Source organism: Apostichopus japonicus, chromosome 21, assembly GCF_037975245.1.
Source record: "Apostichopus japonicus isolate 1M-3 chromosome 21, ASM3797524v1, whole genome shotgun sequence".
NCBI lineage: Eukaryota > Metazoa > Echinodermata > Holothuroidea > Aspidochirotida > Stichopodidae > Apostichopus > Apostichopus japonicus.
The window spans coordinates 4,141,496-4,161,027 of NC_092581.1; the positions used below are offsets into that span (position 1 = coordinate 4,141,496).

Consider the following 19,532-nt stretch of genomic DNA (forward strand, 5'->3'; position numbering starts at 1 on the left):
ATGCTCAAGACCCACCTGTTTGGTTATGTTTTTGATCACTGATCTTTTTTTTCTTGTTGTTTTTCTAAGAAATGTACTTATTATTATTATTTCGGTTGCACAATCAGCACAGATGACCAAATCTCCATTAATCATGTCTGTGTTTTGTTGGAGCATATAGGCATCTCCATTATGCGCATTATAAATGTACTTATTATTATTACTATTATTATTACTTAAATATATTCTTCCATATGGTCCAGTGATAACGACTAGTTACTTCCACTCATGCTGCCCGGAGGTGCATTCTAGGTACCAATGTATCTTCTTACGGTAATGAGTTATACATGAGACACCGAGATGCAGGGCACAGCATTTTCCTCATTTTTTCAGCATTTTTTTTCCTGCATAGAACCAATCACGGCATGTACACATATATTTTGTCGTCAATTTCAGTGCGGCATATCGGACAGGTGTCTATCCTGGTTGCACAATCAGCACAGGTGACCAAATGTTTACAGGGAAGAAATAGCATCTCGATGTCGTTGTCCAGACAAATTTTACATAGGTTCTTCTCTCGAAGCTTTTCAATCTCCTGTGACTCCAAATCTATCGGGGGAAGGGAAAACAAAAAACAAAGTGTTGAGCCTGCATGTCACACCTAAAATTTCCAAGAACTAAATAAAATGTACTTTGAAGAACTTTTCATAACGGCTTTGAAATAATCATATTGCATGCCCAAGTACTTAGAACTTGAATAGCTCACACCGAATTAACGCATCTCCCAAGTCTTGACAACTCCAAAAATATTACAAATGAAATAATCAACAGTATCTCAGGGTGATAATCAAACCAATTTTCTGCAAGTAACAGAGAGTATGTTTAAAATGTTTTACACGGGTCCAAAAATCGGGAACCAGGTACCCGAGAGCCGTTACCGGTTGCATAACACCACACTAAGTCAATGAGTAATCTAGCCTGTTTATTAGCTGAAATTGTGACGCAGTTATAAGATATCCATGGAATACTTTCATTATTGCTGTTATCTCCGACCACATGGTAGCCTAACACCACACTAACTCAATGGCAAATCTGCCTATCCATAGGTTTGCCAAAACAAACAAAAATCACACTTTGCGTAGGGTTTCGGGTAATAAATTAGGAACCGGGTAGTATCGAGTCGGGCGGGTACCCGGATACCCCGTGCAAACACTAGAACTTTAAATGCCCATTACGTGATTCTCCTGGCTTTACAAAAGTTCACTCTACTTCCAAGGGCTAATTGTTGATGCAAATTTACATATCAAAATCAAGCTTATATATCTTACAGTGATGAGGAGTAGAAGTTCCTGTGTAGTCAAGTAATGATAGAGGTATTGATTTCATGAACGGACTAGAAATAGCAAAGTGTATTTCTCAAAGTGGTGATTGAAAGAAACTCTTGCAAATAATTAAGGCTTGACTATCTAAAAGTCATGATTAGAAGAAACTGCTGAGTAATCGAGTAATTATCAATGGAGCTGAATACATGAACTGGTAGTCCATCGGGGCAGGCTCGATATCGTTCACTGTCGTTGCGTATATTTAGTACCAAGGATTGACCACGTATTCTGGTGTGTTTTATATGCTGATTACAATTCTCGATGTTGGATGGTTCGGGAAGTGTTATTTTACGAGTAAACAGCAGTTTAAGACGGACTCATTGAGTCCGCTTTGCGTTGTCAGGACTTCCCCCGACGCAGCGATTTTTCAGTAAAGAGCGAATCAAAATCCTTATTGTGTATCATGTAATATGTCAGCTGATACAGAAACTGATCGGCTGGGCGTGATGTATATACACAGACTGTGTGTATGTAACGTTTGTACGTGTTCACAATTCGTCTGCATAACGAACTGCATAACATTTTTCATTTTTATTTCATTTATTTCGTCTATGCATAAGAACAATAGAACAAAGTGGTATAGTATAAACAGGACACTAGAAAAACAATAGTAGTTTATCGAGCTAGCGACCAAAAATAACAAAAAACGATGAAAGAAGGAAACAATTAAGAGTAGAGATAAATAAACATGAGATAATCAATACTCAGTCAGCGTAGTTTTCAATTAGGTGGGCTTTAAGTTTGTGCTTAAACGTTACATAAGATTTAACAGTTTTTATATCATTTGGAAGCACTTTCCAGGTTTTATAGCAGTAGTTGTTCAAGAGTAATTTACCGTGTTTCGAGTGATGTCTGCTAACAGAAAAATGGGTATTATTCCTCCTACTGTTACGAATATACGCGGAATTACTGGGATTAACAATATCACTAAAGACACGGGGGAGAATATTGTTGATATACTTATAAATAAAATAACACATCTTGAGAACATGAATTTCGCTGACCTTAAGAATACCAAGGTCTTTGTGCAAAGTACTGGTAGGATAACGTCGATGTTTAAAGTAATGGTTTTTAACATTATATTTTGGAGGATTTGTAAAGGCTTAAGTATGGTAGCTTTAGCCATGCCATAAATTTCAGCACCGTAAGAAATCTTAGAACAAATCAGTGAATAGTGTCAAAGGCTTTCTTGAGATCTAGATAAAGACCCAACACATTCTCACCATTATCTAGATAAGTACGAATACAATTTGTAGTCTCGAAAAGGGCATGACTTGTATCATGACCCTGAAGCCGAATTGAAAGTCAAAAAGGGTATCTTTGTTGTCCAAGAATATTCTCAGACGTTTCTCGATAGATCTTTCTAGCAGTTTATTCATACAAGGTAGCAAGCTGATCGGCCGGTAATTTTCTGGAAGGGTGTGATCCCCCTTTTTAAAAATCGGGATGACTTTTGCAACTTTCAGGGCATCTGGATAAGTACCAGACGTGAGCACAAGGTTGAAAATATGACAAAGAATTGGAACAATAACATGTGAGATGGATTTCCAAATTTTAGGAGGAATACCAACGATACCAGGTGATTTTCCATCTTTTAGGGAATGGATTTCTTTGTGGATTTCTACAGATGTGATGGGCGAGAGAAATATAGTATATGGAGTACCATGCTGCATGAACTGCAGAGGATCAGAACCACTAACAATATCATGACCAAGTTTGTTGCTAATGGTTGAGAAATAATAATTGAAAGCATTAGCAATGCCAATGTCATCAGTAATGGTTGCATTGTCATAAGTGATAGTATTAACTATAGAGGTAGACTTCCTTTTCTTGTTAAGAAGTTCATTAAGGACAACCCAAGTTTTTTGGGTCGAGTGCTGCCTCTAAGCCTGAATGATATGTTTGTATAGTAGGATGACTTGGAACAACTGATGGACTAGTTAAGAAAACGTCTGTACTGTGCCAATTTGCTTTCTTTTCTGGTGTAGGGTTCTTAATATATTTACGAAACATGGTGTTCTTGTGACTTATTGACTTTTTAATACCAGTTGTGATCCATGGCATATTTTTAGATTTCTTTCGAGACATTTTGACTCGTGGAAAACAGGCATCGTGAGTGGAACTAAGCATAGAAATAAAAGTGTTGTAAGCGTCATTGACACCCGTTAAACCATAAATAGATGAAAAATCTGTACCATCGATTGAGTGAGTGAATGTCGCAAAATTATGACTGTTGTAGATCCTAACCATTGGTCTAGTCATATTCCAGTTGGTATCAATGTCACTGATAATACAAAAAATTGGCAAGTGATCACTCATATCACAATATAAATTACCAGAAGTGATATCTGTTGTGTGACCAGTTGGAAAACGAACAAAAGTATGATCGATGAGAGTACTAGAACTCTCAGTAAGTCTGGTAGGTAAAGTAATTACAGGTGTGAATAGATTGCACCTCATAAGAACTATCTACTGCAGCAATAGTATTGATTTAAGGAGATCAATGTTTATGTCTCCTCCAAAAATACACATATCTTTGGACTCAACAGACACTAAAGCAGACTCTAAAGCTTCAATAAAGTGATTGATATTACCTGTAGGATGCCTGTAACAAACAACAAACTTGTAGCACTTGTTGTTGCATTTGACATCCAGCCATAAATCTTCGACTTGGCAGTTGTTACATTGGCAATTTAAGTTACGATTAATTACATTCTTCATCAAATTAATTTAATAAACTTACGATTATAAAAAATGCCAACCCCCCCCCCCGCATTTAGTGGGCGGGAATACAATCTCAAACGCATAGTCAGGTAAAATATTACAAAAAGACTGTGAATGGCAGCAACCTATTTCAGAAAGCATTCCTCGATCGTTTGTTACTCGCTTGACTCCGCTCTACACAACACATATACTGTAGCCTATTGTACTGTGTATAGCATACAACTCAATTAATAAAAAGTGCATTTGTAATTGTATACATGTAGCCGATGTACATATGTACGAGGTGTTTGTGTACATTCGGAGTTAGTTTAGTTTAGTTAGTTAGTTTAGTTTAGTAGAAAAAGGATCAGGAGGGACACTTAAGTCCCCATCAAGGACCCTATAGAGAGAGAAAAAAACTGAAGACACAAACACTCAGACCCGATTACAATGCTTAAAGTGCTTGTCTTAAAGATGATATTTGTCCAAAGCATTCTTAAACCCATTGACACTACTTGCAAGTACAACTTCAAACCATTCCACGCATTCACAACCCTATTAGAAAAAAAGTTATGCCGAATATTAATCCTACTATGTGACTTTTGGAGTTTAAGACAATGACCTCTGGTACAACTACTGTTAGCAAACATGAAAAAGTCGGTATAAGGATAAATTGTCGAAACCATACACAATCTTGAAAACCTGGATCAAGTCCCCACGTAACCTCCTGAGCTCCAGTGTGGTGAGATTCAACAGTTGTAACCGCCTATATTAAGGAACACTCTTTAATGAACTAATCATCCTAATAGCCCTCCTCTGGAACTTTTCAAGATGCGATACTTTTAGTTTTATAACCAATGTACACAAAAAAGGCATTTGACGATCTGTCTGTATCTTTTGACTTGTTCGCTGTTTGACGTGTCGCTGAGAGCCATTCAGAATCGAGGAAATAATTTCAGTGTCAGTTCAGTTTGGGGAAAAAATATTCGCGGCCCGGAAAGGGTCATATCCGGCGATCTAGGGAGTATCTTTACTCAAAAAATGTCTGTACGCTACGCGCCAACTTGTGGTGGCGCTCCGCTTAGATAGTGTCCAGAGCCGTATATACCTCTGATAGTGCCGATGGCGCCCCTACGGACCATTCCCACCCCCTTACCAATACCCCTAGCTCCGCCACTGGCTACTAGCCAAAATACCATTTATTTCATGTTTAATTTGTTATGAAACAAAGAAATGAAATCAACACCAGTGTAAGTTCGATAGGCAGACTAACTTTAGGCCTTTCAATATTCAATTTAGGCTTATGGTCTAGCCGCGAGTCTTGGATTATGTTGTCAAAACAGGTCCTAACTAAGCCCAGAGCATGTTCATATGGCTGCTGGTAGTACTGACACACACAGAAACAAATGTAGCGTGTAATGTAGCTTATACAGGCCATTAAATAGATAGGCCTAGGCAATGCTACAGTATTGCCTAGTCTCAGATCCCTTCTTGTATTTTGTACACCTAACCAAGCGAGTTGGCATTTGTAAGTTTCCAGCTATATAGCATCAGCATGGGCACTCGATTTAGTAGCACCTATAGTCTTATTACAGTTTTTAAAAAATTTGGAATAAAATATTTTACATCAAAGCATCTTGCTTGGTTTATTTTATTTTGATGTAGGCCTATGTATGGTGAGGTCTTCTTTTAGTATGGGAAATCCTGTCAAGTAGGGGTTGCATGTGTTCTCTAACCTTTGTAGTGTGTGGGCTTGTAACTATGCCCTACCAAGCACATGGCTCCAGGCTTACACTGAAATAAATTGAATATCAGTTGAGTTCCAGTGTGGACAATTAATGTGAACCACAATGTGATCGACAGGACAATTCAAAATACTGTATCAACCAAACAAATTTGTTTTCGATTTGTTGCAGATGAAAGTGCAGGCCCATCGGCGCCAAAGAAAAGGATATTTGCGGTGCTTCCTCTCCAGAGATTTCTCTGGCACAACAAAAACTTTGGAAATTCAGGACTCAAGTTTTCGAAAGGAAGAATATCTGGGCAGAAAGAACAGCTGCCTCAGTGTCTGACACGAGATGCTGAAAACGGCTCAACGAAGCTGCTGAATAGAGATGTGATGAAAGGATGAAAATGCTATATTGCCCAAGACATTCTGTTTACACATAACAGAGGAAGACTACTTCTTCCTAAGCAAGTGGCTTTGGGTATTGGTCATGTTGACAGTGACGAAGAAGTCATATAACTCAGAAAGGATTGTTTGTGTGACCAAAGCATAACCTGGTTAATGTTTTGTTGTTGTTTATGTTGATCATTTTCTTTCATTTTCCAATTTTGTTTAATTCATTTGATCTTTTCCTTTCTTTTTTATTTTGTTTTATTCATTTGACAATGAATAACTTACTATGGTAGATTGAGGAGTTCCCTAAAGTTTCACTTTTTGGCTACTACTACAGGGCAACAGGTGGCCCTGTGTGACCTTTGTCTCTATTAAACATAGTAATTGTTTTGTGTGGTCCTTTGTTTTCTAGGAATACATGTACTGGCTCCAAGCCTCAATCACTTTTGAGAACTGTGGGAGAAATAGACAGTTTAATAGCTATTTTAGTTTGGTAGGAATATTCTTGGTGATGAATGTGTATCTACAAATTTATTTAAGGACATTTATTAGTTTAGATTCGGGTTAAGTAATGTTTCTGGTAATTATTTAGTAACTTAATTGACAGCTGATAGGTCAATGGACCCCAGATACCAGGGAGTGAAGAGCAAGCTGGTCTAGAGCCGTCCAGAGAGCCAACCTACCCAGAGACGTCCCCCAACAGAGTGAACCTGCCCTGGAAGTAACCCAAGGAAGCAGTTATATTTCGCGACTTTGTATTTGGTTGACCCGTGCCGCGATTGTGTTCTTATTTCGTTAGAACATTTAAGCATTTTATTTTCCAATAAGTTCAGTGGATTTCTTGTTAGACGTAACAGCTCTGATAAGATCTGCAAGTTACCCATTTATATCATAAATGACCCCATTGTTTTTAATACAAGATTAATGTGCATAGTAAACCTACTATTTTACCTTATGTTTATTTTTGTATGAGCGTTAAGCCTTTTCAAGTTGTCCCCACGATCTCAGAGTCATCCGGTAATACTTTCATGGGAAGGTGCTACTTGTATTTTTCCCAAACCTAAATATATATGTATTTGCCTGGTCACTGCGTTTTTGACCAACTACATTTGCGTTAAAGGTGAGTCTCGAGGCAGACTTCGGGAGACGGACAGTGTTAAAAATGCATTTATTCAATTTATGTTTAACACAACATAAATTTGTTGTTTTCGACAAATAACACTGCTTTAAGAATCCAACAACTCTGAAAATATTCTTCGGACATTCCTCTATTACTTCAGCCAACACATCCTGGTTCTTAATACTGTGTTTAATTATTTTATCATCTTGCTGTGACAAGAAACTGCTCTGTTTAATTGTCGTACAGTACAACGTATAAGAATGACGTTATTTGTTTATTGTTTACTCTTTACATAACACCTCTCCTAGCACCCAACAACTCTTTAAATCATTTTGATATCCCTACATTACTTTCAACCAACACATCCTGTTTCTAAATAAGTGCAAGAACATTTAAATTATGTCGTTTCATGTTAAAAGGAACTCCTGAGTTTTAATTACCTATACCTATACTATAACAGTGACGTCATATGTTTATTGTTTACTCGTAAAGTATTACCTTTTTTAGCATCCAACAACTCTTTTGTAAGTATTAGGACATTTCTTCACATCATTCAACCAACAAACATTGGTAAGTGAGTTTAGTAACATTGAAAAACTATTATCATGTTGCTGTGAATAGTCCTTGCTGATTTTCAATTTAGCCCACACTTCGTAGTGAGGTAATTTGTTGTTTACACGCAAGATAACATCTCTCCAAGCATCCAACAACTCCTGAGATAATCTCAGGACATCCCTCTAAAACTGTCAACAAAAAATATCTAGGTTCTTATAAGTGCAAGACCATTTAAATGCCGTTTTCATGTTGCTGTGACAAGTAACTGCTTTGTTGTAATTGTCGTACACCGTATAAGAGTGACGTCATTTGTTTGTTGTTTACTCGAAAAATAACACTTCTCCAAACATACAACATCGCGAAAAATGTTCCCAGGACATCCCTCTACAACTTCCAACCAACGAACCTTGGTACTAAATATGTGCAACGAAAGTCGTTTTTTAAGCACTTTTTGAAGCCTGCCTCGATGGACTATGACGTCATATGTTTATTGTTCACTAGTAAAGTATCACCTCTTTTAGCATCCAACAACTCTTCAAGTATTCTTAGGACATTTTTTTACATCATCCAACAATAAACCTTGGTTCTAAATAGGTTTAGTAACATTTTAAAAATATTATCATGTTGCTGCGAATAGTCGTTGCTGATTTTTAATTTAGCCCACACTTCATAGTAAGGTAATTTGTTGTTTACCCGCAAGATAACATCTCTCCAAGCATCCAACAACTCCTAAGATAATCTCAAGACATCCCTCTATACCTGTCAACAAAAACATCTTGGTTCTAACAAGTTCATTTGCATTTAAATGCCATTTTCATGTTGCCGTGACAAGGAACTGCTTTGTTGTAATTGTCGTACAGCCGTATAAAAGTGACGTCATTTGTTTGTTGTTTACTCGAAGATTAACACCTCTCGAATCGCGAAAAATGTTCCCAGGACATCCCTCTACAACTTCCAACCAACAAACCTTGGTACTAAATATGTGAAACGAAAGTCGATTTTTAAGCACTTTTTGAAGCCTGCCCCGATGGACTATGTCTTCCAAATGGAGACAGTTATCTCTATCACATAGATTCAAATGAGGATGGTGCGGGGTAGTGCGCCTATTGTGGCTGAGGAAAGTGGGGTCTGGGGTGATGGTGGGGGTGAGTTCTTCATGTCAGTTATCTCTATCACATAGATTCAATGAGGATGGTTGTGTTGTTTGCCTATTGTGGCTGAGGAGGGTCGGGTCTTGGGGGAGGGGGTGGTGGGGTGAGTTCTTCATGGCAGTTATCCCTATTACATAGATTCAATGAGGATGGTTGTGTTGTTTGCCTATTGTGGCTGAGGAGTGTCGGGTCCTGGGGGGGGGTGGTGGGGTGAGTTCTTCATGGCAGTTATCTCTATAACATAGATTCAATGAGGATGATTGGGTTGTTTGCCTATTGTGTCTGAGGAGGGTGGTTCTTGGAGGGGGGTTGGTGGGGTGAGTTCTTTATGGCAGTTATCTCTCCCACATATATAGATTCAATGATGACGGTTGGGTTGTATGCTTATTGTGAGTTCATCATCTAACATGGACTTATAATTATGGTTAGGTTTGTGTCTCCTTCAGGCCAATACTTACCTCTCAGCTGCGGTTCCAGGTGCTCTGTTGTGTTCTCCATCGCCTTGAACTCCATCTTCTTTGGTAGCGCAGGGTAACTATTAATGTTAGCTTCTCCCCTCCCTTGAATCTGCTGAGGTGGCGCATCCAGTCTGCGTTCAAGGGGAGACTGTCCTGGTTGAGAATGAGAACGATCTTCCATCCTTAGCTTATTTAAGAGGGCCTCGCGGCGGCAATTGAAGATATGAGGTGGTAGTTTCTCAGAACTATCCACTCTCCTTGGAATCCTGTCCTCTACGAAAATGTTAACAAAATGTTTGACACTGAAACCAATATCATCATCAAAGTCATACAAGTATCTAGATCAATAAGTTAGATTCAGCCAAAAAAATACATTTAATATACAAGTGGCACAATACTGTCATATTTAAACTTAATCAAGTCTTCAGACTTGTGTGTGAAACATTCAACTTGGACATTAAACCTACTCTAATATCTTCCAAATGGAGACAGTTATCCCTATCACATAGATTCAATGAGGATGGTTGGGTTGTTTGCATATTTTGGCTGAGGGTGGGGTCTTGTGGTGGGGGGGGGGAGTTTGGGGTGGCTTCTTCATGGAAATTTTCCCTATCACATAGATTCAATGATGCCGGTTGTGTTGTTTGCCTATTTTGGCTGAGGAGTGTGGGGTTTTTTTTGGGGGGGGGGTGGTGGGGTGAGTTCTTCATGGCAGTTATCTCTATTACATAGATTCAATGAGGATGATTGGGTTGTTTGCCTATTGTGGCTGAGGAGGGTGGGGTCTTGGAGGGGGGTGGTGGGGTGAGTTCTTTATGGCAGTTATCTCTATCACATATATAGATTCAATGATGACGGTTGGGTTGTATGCTTATTGTGAGTTCATCATCTAACATGGACTTATAATTATGGTTAGGTTTGTGTCTCCTTTAGGCCAATACTTACCTCTCAGCTGCTGTTCCAGGTGCTCTGTTGTGTTCTCCATCGCCCTGTACTCCATCTTCTTTGGTAGCGCAGAGTAACTATTAACATTCACTTTTCCCCTCCCTTGAATCTGCTGAGGTGGCGCACCCTGTCTGCGATAAGGGGGAGACTGTCCTGGTTGAGAATGAGAACGATCTTCCATCCCTAGCTTATTTAAGAGGGCCTCGCGGCGATTGACGATATCAGGTGGTAGTTTCTCAAAACTATCCACTCTCCTTGGAATCCTGTCCACTGCGAAAATGTTAACAAAATGTTTGACACTGAAACCATGCCATCATGAAAGTCATACAAGTATCAACATCAATAAGTTAGATTCAGCCCAAAAAATACATTTAAAATACAAGTGGCATAATACTGTTCTATTTAAACTTAATCAAGTCTTCAGACTTGTGTGTGAAACATTCAACTTGGACATTAAACCTACTCTAATATCTTCCAAATGGAGACAGTTATCCCTATCACATAGATTCAATGAGGATGGTTGGGTTGTTTGCATATTTTGGCTGAGGGTGGGGTCTTGTGGTGGGGGGGGAGTTTGGGGTGGCTTCTTCATGGAAATTTTCCCTATCACATAGATTCAATGATGACGGTTGTGTTGTTTGCCTATTGTGGCTGAGGAGTGTGGGGTTTTTTGGGGGGGGTGGTGGGGTGAGTTCTTCATGGCAGTTATCTCTATTACATAGATTCAATGAGGATGATTGGGTTGTTTGCCTATTGTGGCTGAGGAGGGTGGGGTCTTGGAGGGGGGGTGGTGGGGTGAGTTCTTTATGGCAGTTATCTCTATCACATATATAGATTCAATGATGACGGTTGGGTTGCATGCTTATTGTGAGTTCATCATCTAACATGGACTTATAATTATGGTTAGGTTTGTGTCTCCTTCAGGCCAATACTTACCTCTCAGCTGCTGTTCCAGGTGCTCTGTTGTGTTCTCCATCGCCCTGTACTCCATCTTCTTTGGTAGCGCAGAGTACCTATTAATGTTAGCTTCTCCCCTCCCTTGAATCTGCTGAGGTGGCGCATCCTGTCTGCGTTCAAGGGGAGACTGTCCTGGTTGAGAATGAGAACGATCTCCCATCCTTAGCTTATTTAAGAGGGCCTCGCGGCGGCAATTGAAGATACGAGGTGGTAGTTTCTCAGAACTATCCACTCTCCTTGGAATCCTGTCCTCTGCAAAAAATGTTAACAAAATGTTTGACACTGAAACCAATGTCATCATCAAAGTCATACAAGTATCAACATCAATAAGTTAGATTCAGCCAAAAAATACATTTAAAATACAAGTGGCACAATACTGTCATATTTAAACTTAATCAAGTCTTCAGACTTGTGTGTGAAACATTCAACTTGGACATTAAACCTACTCTAATATCTTCCAAATGGAGACAGTTATCTCTATCACATAGATTCAATGAGGATGGTTGGGTTGTTTGCATATTTTGGCTGAGGAGGGTGGGGTCTTGGGGTGGGGGGAGTTTGGGGTGGGTTCTTCATGACAGTTATCCCTATCACATAGATTCAATGATGACGGTTGTGTTGTTTGCCTATTTTGGCAGAGGAGGATGGGGTTTTGGGGGGGGGTGGTGGGGTGAGTTCTTCATGGCAGTTATCTCTATTACATAGATTCAATGAGGATGATTGGGTTGTTTGCCTATTGTGGCTGAGGAGGGTGGGGTCTTGGAGGGGGGGGGTGTGGGGTGAGTTCTTCATGGCAGTTATCTCTATTACATAGATTCAATGAGGATGATTGGGTTGTTTGCCTATTTTGGCTGAGGAGGGTGGGGTCTTGTGGGGGGTGGTGGGGTGAGTTCTTCATGGCAGTTATCTCTATCACATAAATTCAATGAGGATGATTGGGTTGTTTGCCTATTGTGGCTGAGGAGTGTGGGGTCTTGTGGGGGGGTGGTGGGGTGAGTTCTTTATGGCAGTTATCTCTATCACATAGATTCAATGATGACGGTTGGGTTGTTTGCTTATTGTGAGTTCATCATCTAACATAGACTTATAATGATGGTTTAGGTTTGTGTCTCCTTCAGGCCAACACTTACCTCTCAGCTGCTGTTCCAGGAGCTCTATTCGGCTGTTCATCGCCTTGTACTCCATCTTTTTTGGTAGCGCAGAGTAACTATTAACATTCACTTTTCCCCTCCCTTGCATCTGCTGAGGTGGCGCACCCTGTCTGCGATAAGGGGGAGATTGTCTTGGTTGCGATTGAGAATGATCTTCCATCCCTAGCTTGTTTAAGAGGGCCTCGCGGCGATTGACGATATCAGGTGGTAGTTTCTCAGAACTATCCACTCTCCTTGGAATCCTGTCCACTGCGAAAATGTTAACAAAATGTTTGACACTGAAACCAATGCCATCATGAAAGTCATACAAGTATCAACATCAATAAGTTAGATTCAGCAAAAAAAATACATTAAAAATACAAGTGGCACAATGCTGTCCTATTTAAACTTAATCAAGTCTTCAGACTTGGGATGGTTGGGTTGTTTGCATATTGTGGCTGAGGAGGGTGGGGTCTTGGGGGCGGGGGTGGGGGTTGGTGGGTGAGTTCTTCATGGCAGTTATCTCTATCACATAGATTCAATGAGGATGGTTGTGTTGTTTGCCTATTGTGGCTGAGGAGGGTGGGGTCTGGAGGGGAGGGGTGAGTTCTTCATGGCAGTTATCTCTGTAAACTGTTGATACTGCTGGGAGATATCCCCATATCTGGACCCTCCCTGGTACTCGGGAGTGATCCTACCGATGTATTCCTCTTGATACAATATTGGCTCTGGTGCAATTTCATTACCTACAAACTCTGTGGCAGATTCTGGATTATATTCACCCTCGTTATAGTTGCCAAGGATTATCTCTGCCAAATCAAAGTAGGGCACCCAAACGCTGTAGTTGCTGCCCATGTTCGCACAACTGAGTTTGGCACCGTTCAGGCTGACGGCGGTTTCACGGTTCTTGGGACAGTGGATGAAGTTATCCACATGTAGATAGTCTGTGAGTAGCGCGGGTGGGTCTTCTCCGGGCAAAGTGAAGTGGACCTTCGCAAGCTCATTGTGAATGATCAGCGGTACCATCAAGTCGATTTCATCCTTCTCGTCTTCGGGTGCGGTGTGGACCAGCGGGAAGAAGTGAGAGTGGGAAAACCCGAGCACTATAGGAAACTTGCAACAGAGCGAGGGATCCCAGTCTAACGGTAAGTACAGCCCCGAGACCGATTGCGGCTGAAGTGAGGCGCCCTCCGGGTTTCGGATCTTATCGTTAGAGATGATCATGATTGGACGCCGCAGCATGTTGGCGAGCGCATAGATGTGGAACTCTTCTAACGACTTATATGGAAGATCGTATTCACTTTCATCGACGATAGGAGCGGCCATGGTCTTCAGCATGTCATATTCCTCATTCCATTCCTGTGTTCCGAAATAATATTTAAAAAAATATGAAAATGATCCCTACATTGATATTTACATACATATATATATATATATATATATATATATATATATATATATATATATATATATATATACACACACACATATATATATATATATATATATATATATATATATATATATATATATATATATATATATATATATAGAATAGTAGTAGTAGTCCTATTGACATACAGTACTAAGTTCTTACATATGAACTGTATTTATGCACCCAAAAAAAGTGCAATATTATCAAAAATGTCTTTAAATATCTCCACCATCTAGTATGAAGAACCCAGTAGGAGTCGGGTTGATAGAAAATGTGAAACAAAATGGAAATGAAACGTGGCTCCAGAATGGTAGATGTGTTAGAAAGTGAAAGTGAAGTGTAGCACTATAGTATACTTAACTAAACAATTCGGCCATTAATGGGCAGTTTTAAACTTTTACTATGGGTATGTACGGTATGTTCAGATCTGAACGATCGGGGAGCGCACATATCAGTGTAGTTTAACGATCTACGACGTATCAAATTTGATCTTGTTCGGAGAGACTTCCCTTTGAGGGAAATGTGAATTGCACACTGACTGGCAAGATCAAGCAAGCTTGGTATCGGTGTTGTTTCCATACAGCAATATCATGGTTTCTTTGAAACCTTTTATTAGATTCGTGGGTGTGTTTTTGTATTCATCGAACCAACCACCAAAAGCAGGTTCTGTTTCGGACACCAGTGACGGCTCTAGAAATGACATTGTACAAGGCAACCACATATCTGCTTGCAATTGTGTCTGACGGAAAGTGAAAACACAGATGAAATTTGAGCAGTCGTACGACGACGACGCACATATCAAAAGTTGGCTGCATGCAGCAGCACTATCATTCCGGCTGCGTAGGACATAAAACCTTTGGGCTCCGCATAAATTGATTCCAATGAAATTGATCTATTGCAATTCAACCATGCATCGGCAGGATTTTCCAGCTTATCTTTTTGACACTGTCGACGTTTTTGGGAGAAAACGAAAAGGACATAATCTTTCTATATCATGTTGCTGCATCTCATCATTGTTACAAGTATGCATTTGGCCAACCTCCAATGTGACGATTTGTCCCTATTTGTAAATAGCAGTGCTCATTCAGTATTTGCATATATGTAAATTGATAAGTCAATAGAATTGGTGGCTGCCAACTAACATCAGGGTTCATCAGGCTTCACAGGTCTGGAACTTACACCCTGTACATTAGTGTTGCATCTTACCTTTGTGTTATATTTGAATTCAAAGCTCATGGCAGCCTGGTCGACAGAGCTTCGTTCCGCCTGCCATCTTTGCTTGCTGTCATCAGAAAAGGAACCGTTGACCATGCTTTCCCACAAACTTGTCCTGAGAAATAGTTCTGGGTCTTCGATACCCCACATGTAGATGGCCGCCGCGTGGAGAAGACAGTTCCCGTCACCTGCAGAAGAATACTTGACAAATGATTCAATATATATTTTATGACATAGCTAGAGTACATTGGTATGTTTTTACCTTAAAACTTCTTTTCCCAAAACGAATGTCATTGTCATTACGCTACCGTACAATTCCATTTTTTCTGATTAAAGTTACTTTTGTGACATGGAACCGGTATTTAAACTCACAGGCAAAACTATTGGTGACCGTCTAAAAATATGTAAGCCCAATACCATTAGCTCAGGCATACTGGTGTGCATATATACTCCATTTTGAGGCCCCCCCCCCCCCAAATAATAAAGTGTACAATGCATTAAAAACTTTGTCAAGGAGAAAGAGTGTCGAAGGTCATCCAAGGGTCAGTGGCATGCACACGTTAACGTGTAGACATAGTATTTGGCATGCACACATTAACGTGTAGACATAGTATTTGGCATGCACACATTAACGTGTACATAGGATTGGTATGTTAGGTGTGTAGGACGTTAAGCCTTCAATGTACAGGTGCGTTGACAATCTTCACCGGTTGAGTGCTAAAAATCGCCCAAATCAACTTTTTTTCACAGACATCGATGGAAACTTCCTGGTCTTAGAATTTCTAGCATAGAAGGCTGTCTAGTCTTGCCCTACTTTGTGTTCTCCAAGCGTTTGAAGTTTACAACTTTAGCAATGCTACTGTAGTCTTGTGACATAACAGTCCTCTAGCATACATAGATTACCACCAATATTTTACATTATGTATATATAGACTACCTCCAATATTCTATACTATACATAGATAACCTCCAATATTCTATACTATACATATAGATTAGTACAGGTCTCCAATACAGATTACCTCCAATAATTTATATTATGTATAGATTTCCTCCAATATTCTATACTATATACCTCCAATATTCTATACTATGTATATAGAATGCCTCAAATATTTTATACTATGTATACAGATTACCACCAATATTCTATATAGATTACCTCCAATATTCTATACTATATAGATTACCTCCAATATTATATTTTATGTATATAGATTACCTCTAATATTCAATACTATGTATATAGATTACCTCCTATATTTTATATTATGTATATATTACCTCCAATATTCTATATTTTGTATATTACCTCCAATATTCTATACTATGTATATAGATTACCTCAAATATTTTATACTATGTATACAGATTACCACCAATATTCTATATAGATTACCTCCAATATTATATTCTATGTATATAGATTACCTCCAATATTCTATACTATATATATAGATTGCCTCCAATATTCTATACTATGTATATATAGATTACCACCAATATTCTCTACGATGTATATAGATTACCTCCAATATTCTATACGGTACGACGTATATAGATTACCTCCAATATTCTATATTATGTTTATATAGATTACCACCAATATCCTATACAATGTATATAGATTACCTCCAATATCTTATACTATATACATAGATTACCTCCAATATTCAAATTCAAACATTTTCTCTGTATGTCATGATAATCTAGCTGTGAACATATCATTATGTCTCAATTTGACAATTTCTGAACAGAGCTCATTTAATTAACAGAGTGCTGTAAAATTGTAACTCCTGTAGGTAATGCAGCTACTATAGTTACCCTTCCCCACGGGCGGCGATCCTGGGGGGATGGGGGGATATATCCCCCCATGAAAATGGGTGGAGGGGATGTAATACACCATATCCCCCCCCCCCCCCACCAAATGCCAGGAATAAGAATATTTTCATGCCTTCATTTATGCATCATCGTGAATGTACGGCTCTTTTTTAGCTTCATTTCTCGCCTACCATAAACGCAGTGCGATCTTTTCAAATAAACCGTCTTTATAAAGCAAGAATAGTTGACTGTAGGCTTCATTGGCCCTATAACAACAAAATGTATTATTGCGCCCACGGTATTGATATATATATAGTACATATATGCACCCTCATAGTATTCATATAGGCCCTATAGTAGGCCTACACACGTACATGTTCCCTCGAACAGCTGAGAATCTCATGTTACCAGGGTAATGCTTAATTAGGGACGTCGGAGCGGTTCGCCGGACCAATATTCACGGCGCAAAAAAAAAAAAGGAGAAAAAAGTAGCACTAAGAAGAAAAAAAGGCAAAAAATAAAGAACCAAAATGAAACATACTTCAAAATGTGTTTCAGAAGATTAATCGGGTACAAAAACAGACAAGGGAGAATGCACAGAAGAAAAGCTCGGGAAGTGCCATTTCCTGCAATCTGGGAGGCATTTTTTCAAAATTTTCTCCATTACGCTACGCGCCAACCAATGGTGGCGCGTAGCGTAGTTTCACCTTCCAAACGTCCCCCCCCCCCCGATAATTATGGTAGATGGCCACACTCTGATCTTCCGTACCAATCCCAAATAGCTTCCGACGCCCCTGTTAATACACGTACGTTTCACCTGGATGCCCTAGCAATCGGTACCTAGGAATGTAACTATGTGTAATTGTGTATTGCATGTGTATAGGCCTATAATAGCCTGCATGAGGCCATTTTCTTCATCGAATAATATAAAGAGCTCTCGAACATTCTAACGTAGCGCCTGAAGCAAGATTGACAGGTGCAATTTTCCCAAAATAACACCCGAAATTAAAAAAAAAAGTATTTTGGATCCTGATTATGAGATATTTCGGACATGATATCCCTATTTTAAAGTTGGGTATATGCCGCTTGGAAACCTCGGCAAGTGCCGTTTCCGGCCATCTAGAGGGTTTGTAAATCCCAAAATTTTCTTGTACGCTTCGCGCCAACTCATGGTGGCGCTACGCTTAGATGGTGAACAAGGTCATATCCCCCCCACTCGGAAGTACGGATCGCCGCCCATGCCCTTCCCCATACCTCTACAGTACCCCACTGACCCCTTTCCCCCGCTACCTGTCACCCAGCTTACCTGTGGTAACCAGAGGATATAAAGTTGGAAGGCTTGTTGACCAGTTTATGAGTCCTTCCTTTTCAAACTGCCTCTTAATGTCCGGTTCTGTTATTTCTCGCTCGAGGAATCTGGTCATATCTTCCGGATACCGTACCCAGTGGTACGGTAAAGCAGCAGTGTACATCGGAAGTTGTTGGAAATAGGTTGCTCCCGAACAGTCGCTCAGCCTCTTGCATTCCTTCAGTGCCTTAAACAAATCTTTGTACACCACAGTATGTAGAGCATGTTTGTAAAGGAATGGCATACCCAGGGGAGATATGGAATTAGGTCTCGCCTGAGCCATTTTTGATTTTTTGTTGTATAGAAACTGATTTCTAGAAAGGAACTCTATCGGGAGAAAAACGCAAATAAAAAAGTGAGACCGTTGAAGGAAAAATTGGTTTGGTAGATTTTGCCAGTATGTAATGAAATTTAGATCGGGAATATTTAGTAATATATGTTGATAGGTTGCAGTGCAGAAGATACTGCAATGGACATCATACGTCCGTATGTATATATCTTGAATAATTTAACTTGTGCATTTCACTCGTTCGTGATACTAAAGAATGACAACTTAGGACAGGTTTGGTAACTCTAGGTGAGGCTGTGGTCGAATGTGAGCAGGGGAGATTTTGAGGGTTACTGCTAGGATGTGTTTGACCGTGAGATCTGTTTACTTTCCTCATGGATACATGTTAAAAATATTGTCTGACTGTTCGGAGGAATGAGGAGAGAGTCAGCAGGAAGGGGTTGGCTACTAGGCTGATCGATACAGTATGACCAATGAACAAAGAAATATTCACCCCCACTTCCCCCCCCCCACCCATCCACACCACCAGCACCCCTGTCCACCTACCCCCCCCCCCCCCCAACAAACACAACATCCACACCCCTTCAGACACCAAGTTCCCATTATTACCTCAGTATAAGTCCTGTCTGATTATATTTATTCCAGATTTCCAAGCACATGTATACAGTACATTCAAGATTTGGCACGGGCACATTAATTTATGGTACAAATAACATAAATCAGGGCAAATCTATAACAGTAGGCTAGCTGCATGATTTTCAGTTCGAGACATCCAAATTTCTGCTCAGACAAAGAAAATCAGCTCTGGATGTGATCTAGCATAACTAGTTATTAACATTAAGTTCATGTTGCATTACAACTAATACCCACAAGAAGGTCAAATAGCAAAGGTGGAAACGCCTATCTGCATTTTTGGAATACATAC

At 39.7% G+C, this 19,532-nt stretch overlaps 1 protein-coding gene across 2 annotated transcripts; it reads right to left on the reverse strand.

The window, feature by feature from the left end:
- Positions 1–357: 357 nt before the first annotated feature.
- LOC139962446 (uncharacterized) lies at positions 358–18,616 on the reverse strand. 2 transcript variants are annotated; one of them, XM_071962404.1, is made up of 8 exons: positions 18,277–18,616; positions 15,141–15,337; positions 13,282–13,858; positions 12,500–12,769; positions 11,349–11,621; positions 10,413–10,682; positions 9,468–9,740; positions 358–588 (listed from the first exon to the last, which is right to left on the reverse strand). In XM_071962404.1, the coding sequence occupies exons 1-8, from the start codon at positions 18,599–18,601 to the stop codon at positions 398–400; spliced, it is 2,376 nt and encodes a 791-aa protein (XP_071818505.1). In that variant the 5' UTR covers positions 18,602–18,616; the 3' UTR covers positions 358–397. The 2 variants fall into 2 exon arrangements, with proteins under 2 accessions (XP_071818505.1, XP_071818504.1); XM_071962403.1 differs by having other exon boundaries at positions 13,246–13,858.
- Between the last annotated feature and the right edge of the window lie 916 nt (positions 18,617–19,532).

What these genes read in the sequence shown, in the direction of transcription:
- LOC139962446 (XM_071962403.1), bottom strand. Translation starts at nt 18,601, where the DNA reads ATGGCTCAGGCGAGACCTAATTCCATATCTCCCCTGGGTATGCCATTC. An exon ending in CCTGGAACAGCAGCTGAGAG is followed by an intron (nt 10,683 to 11,348) that starts GTAAGTATTGGC and finishes ACATTTTCGCAG; the next exon opens with TGGACAGGATTCCAAGGAGA. An exon ending in CCTGGAACCGCAGCTGAGAG is followed by an intron (nt 589 to 9,467) that starts GTAAGTATTGGC and finishes TTCCCCCGATAG; the next exon opens with ATTTGGAGTCACAGGAGATT.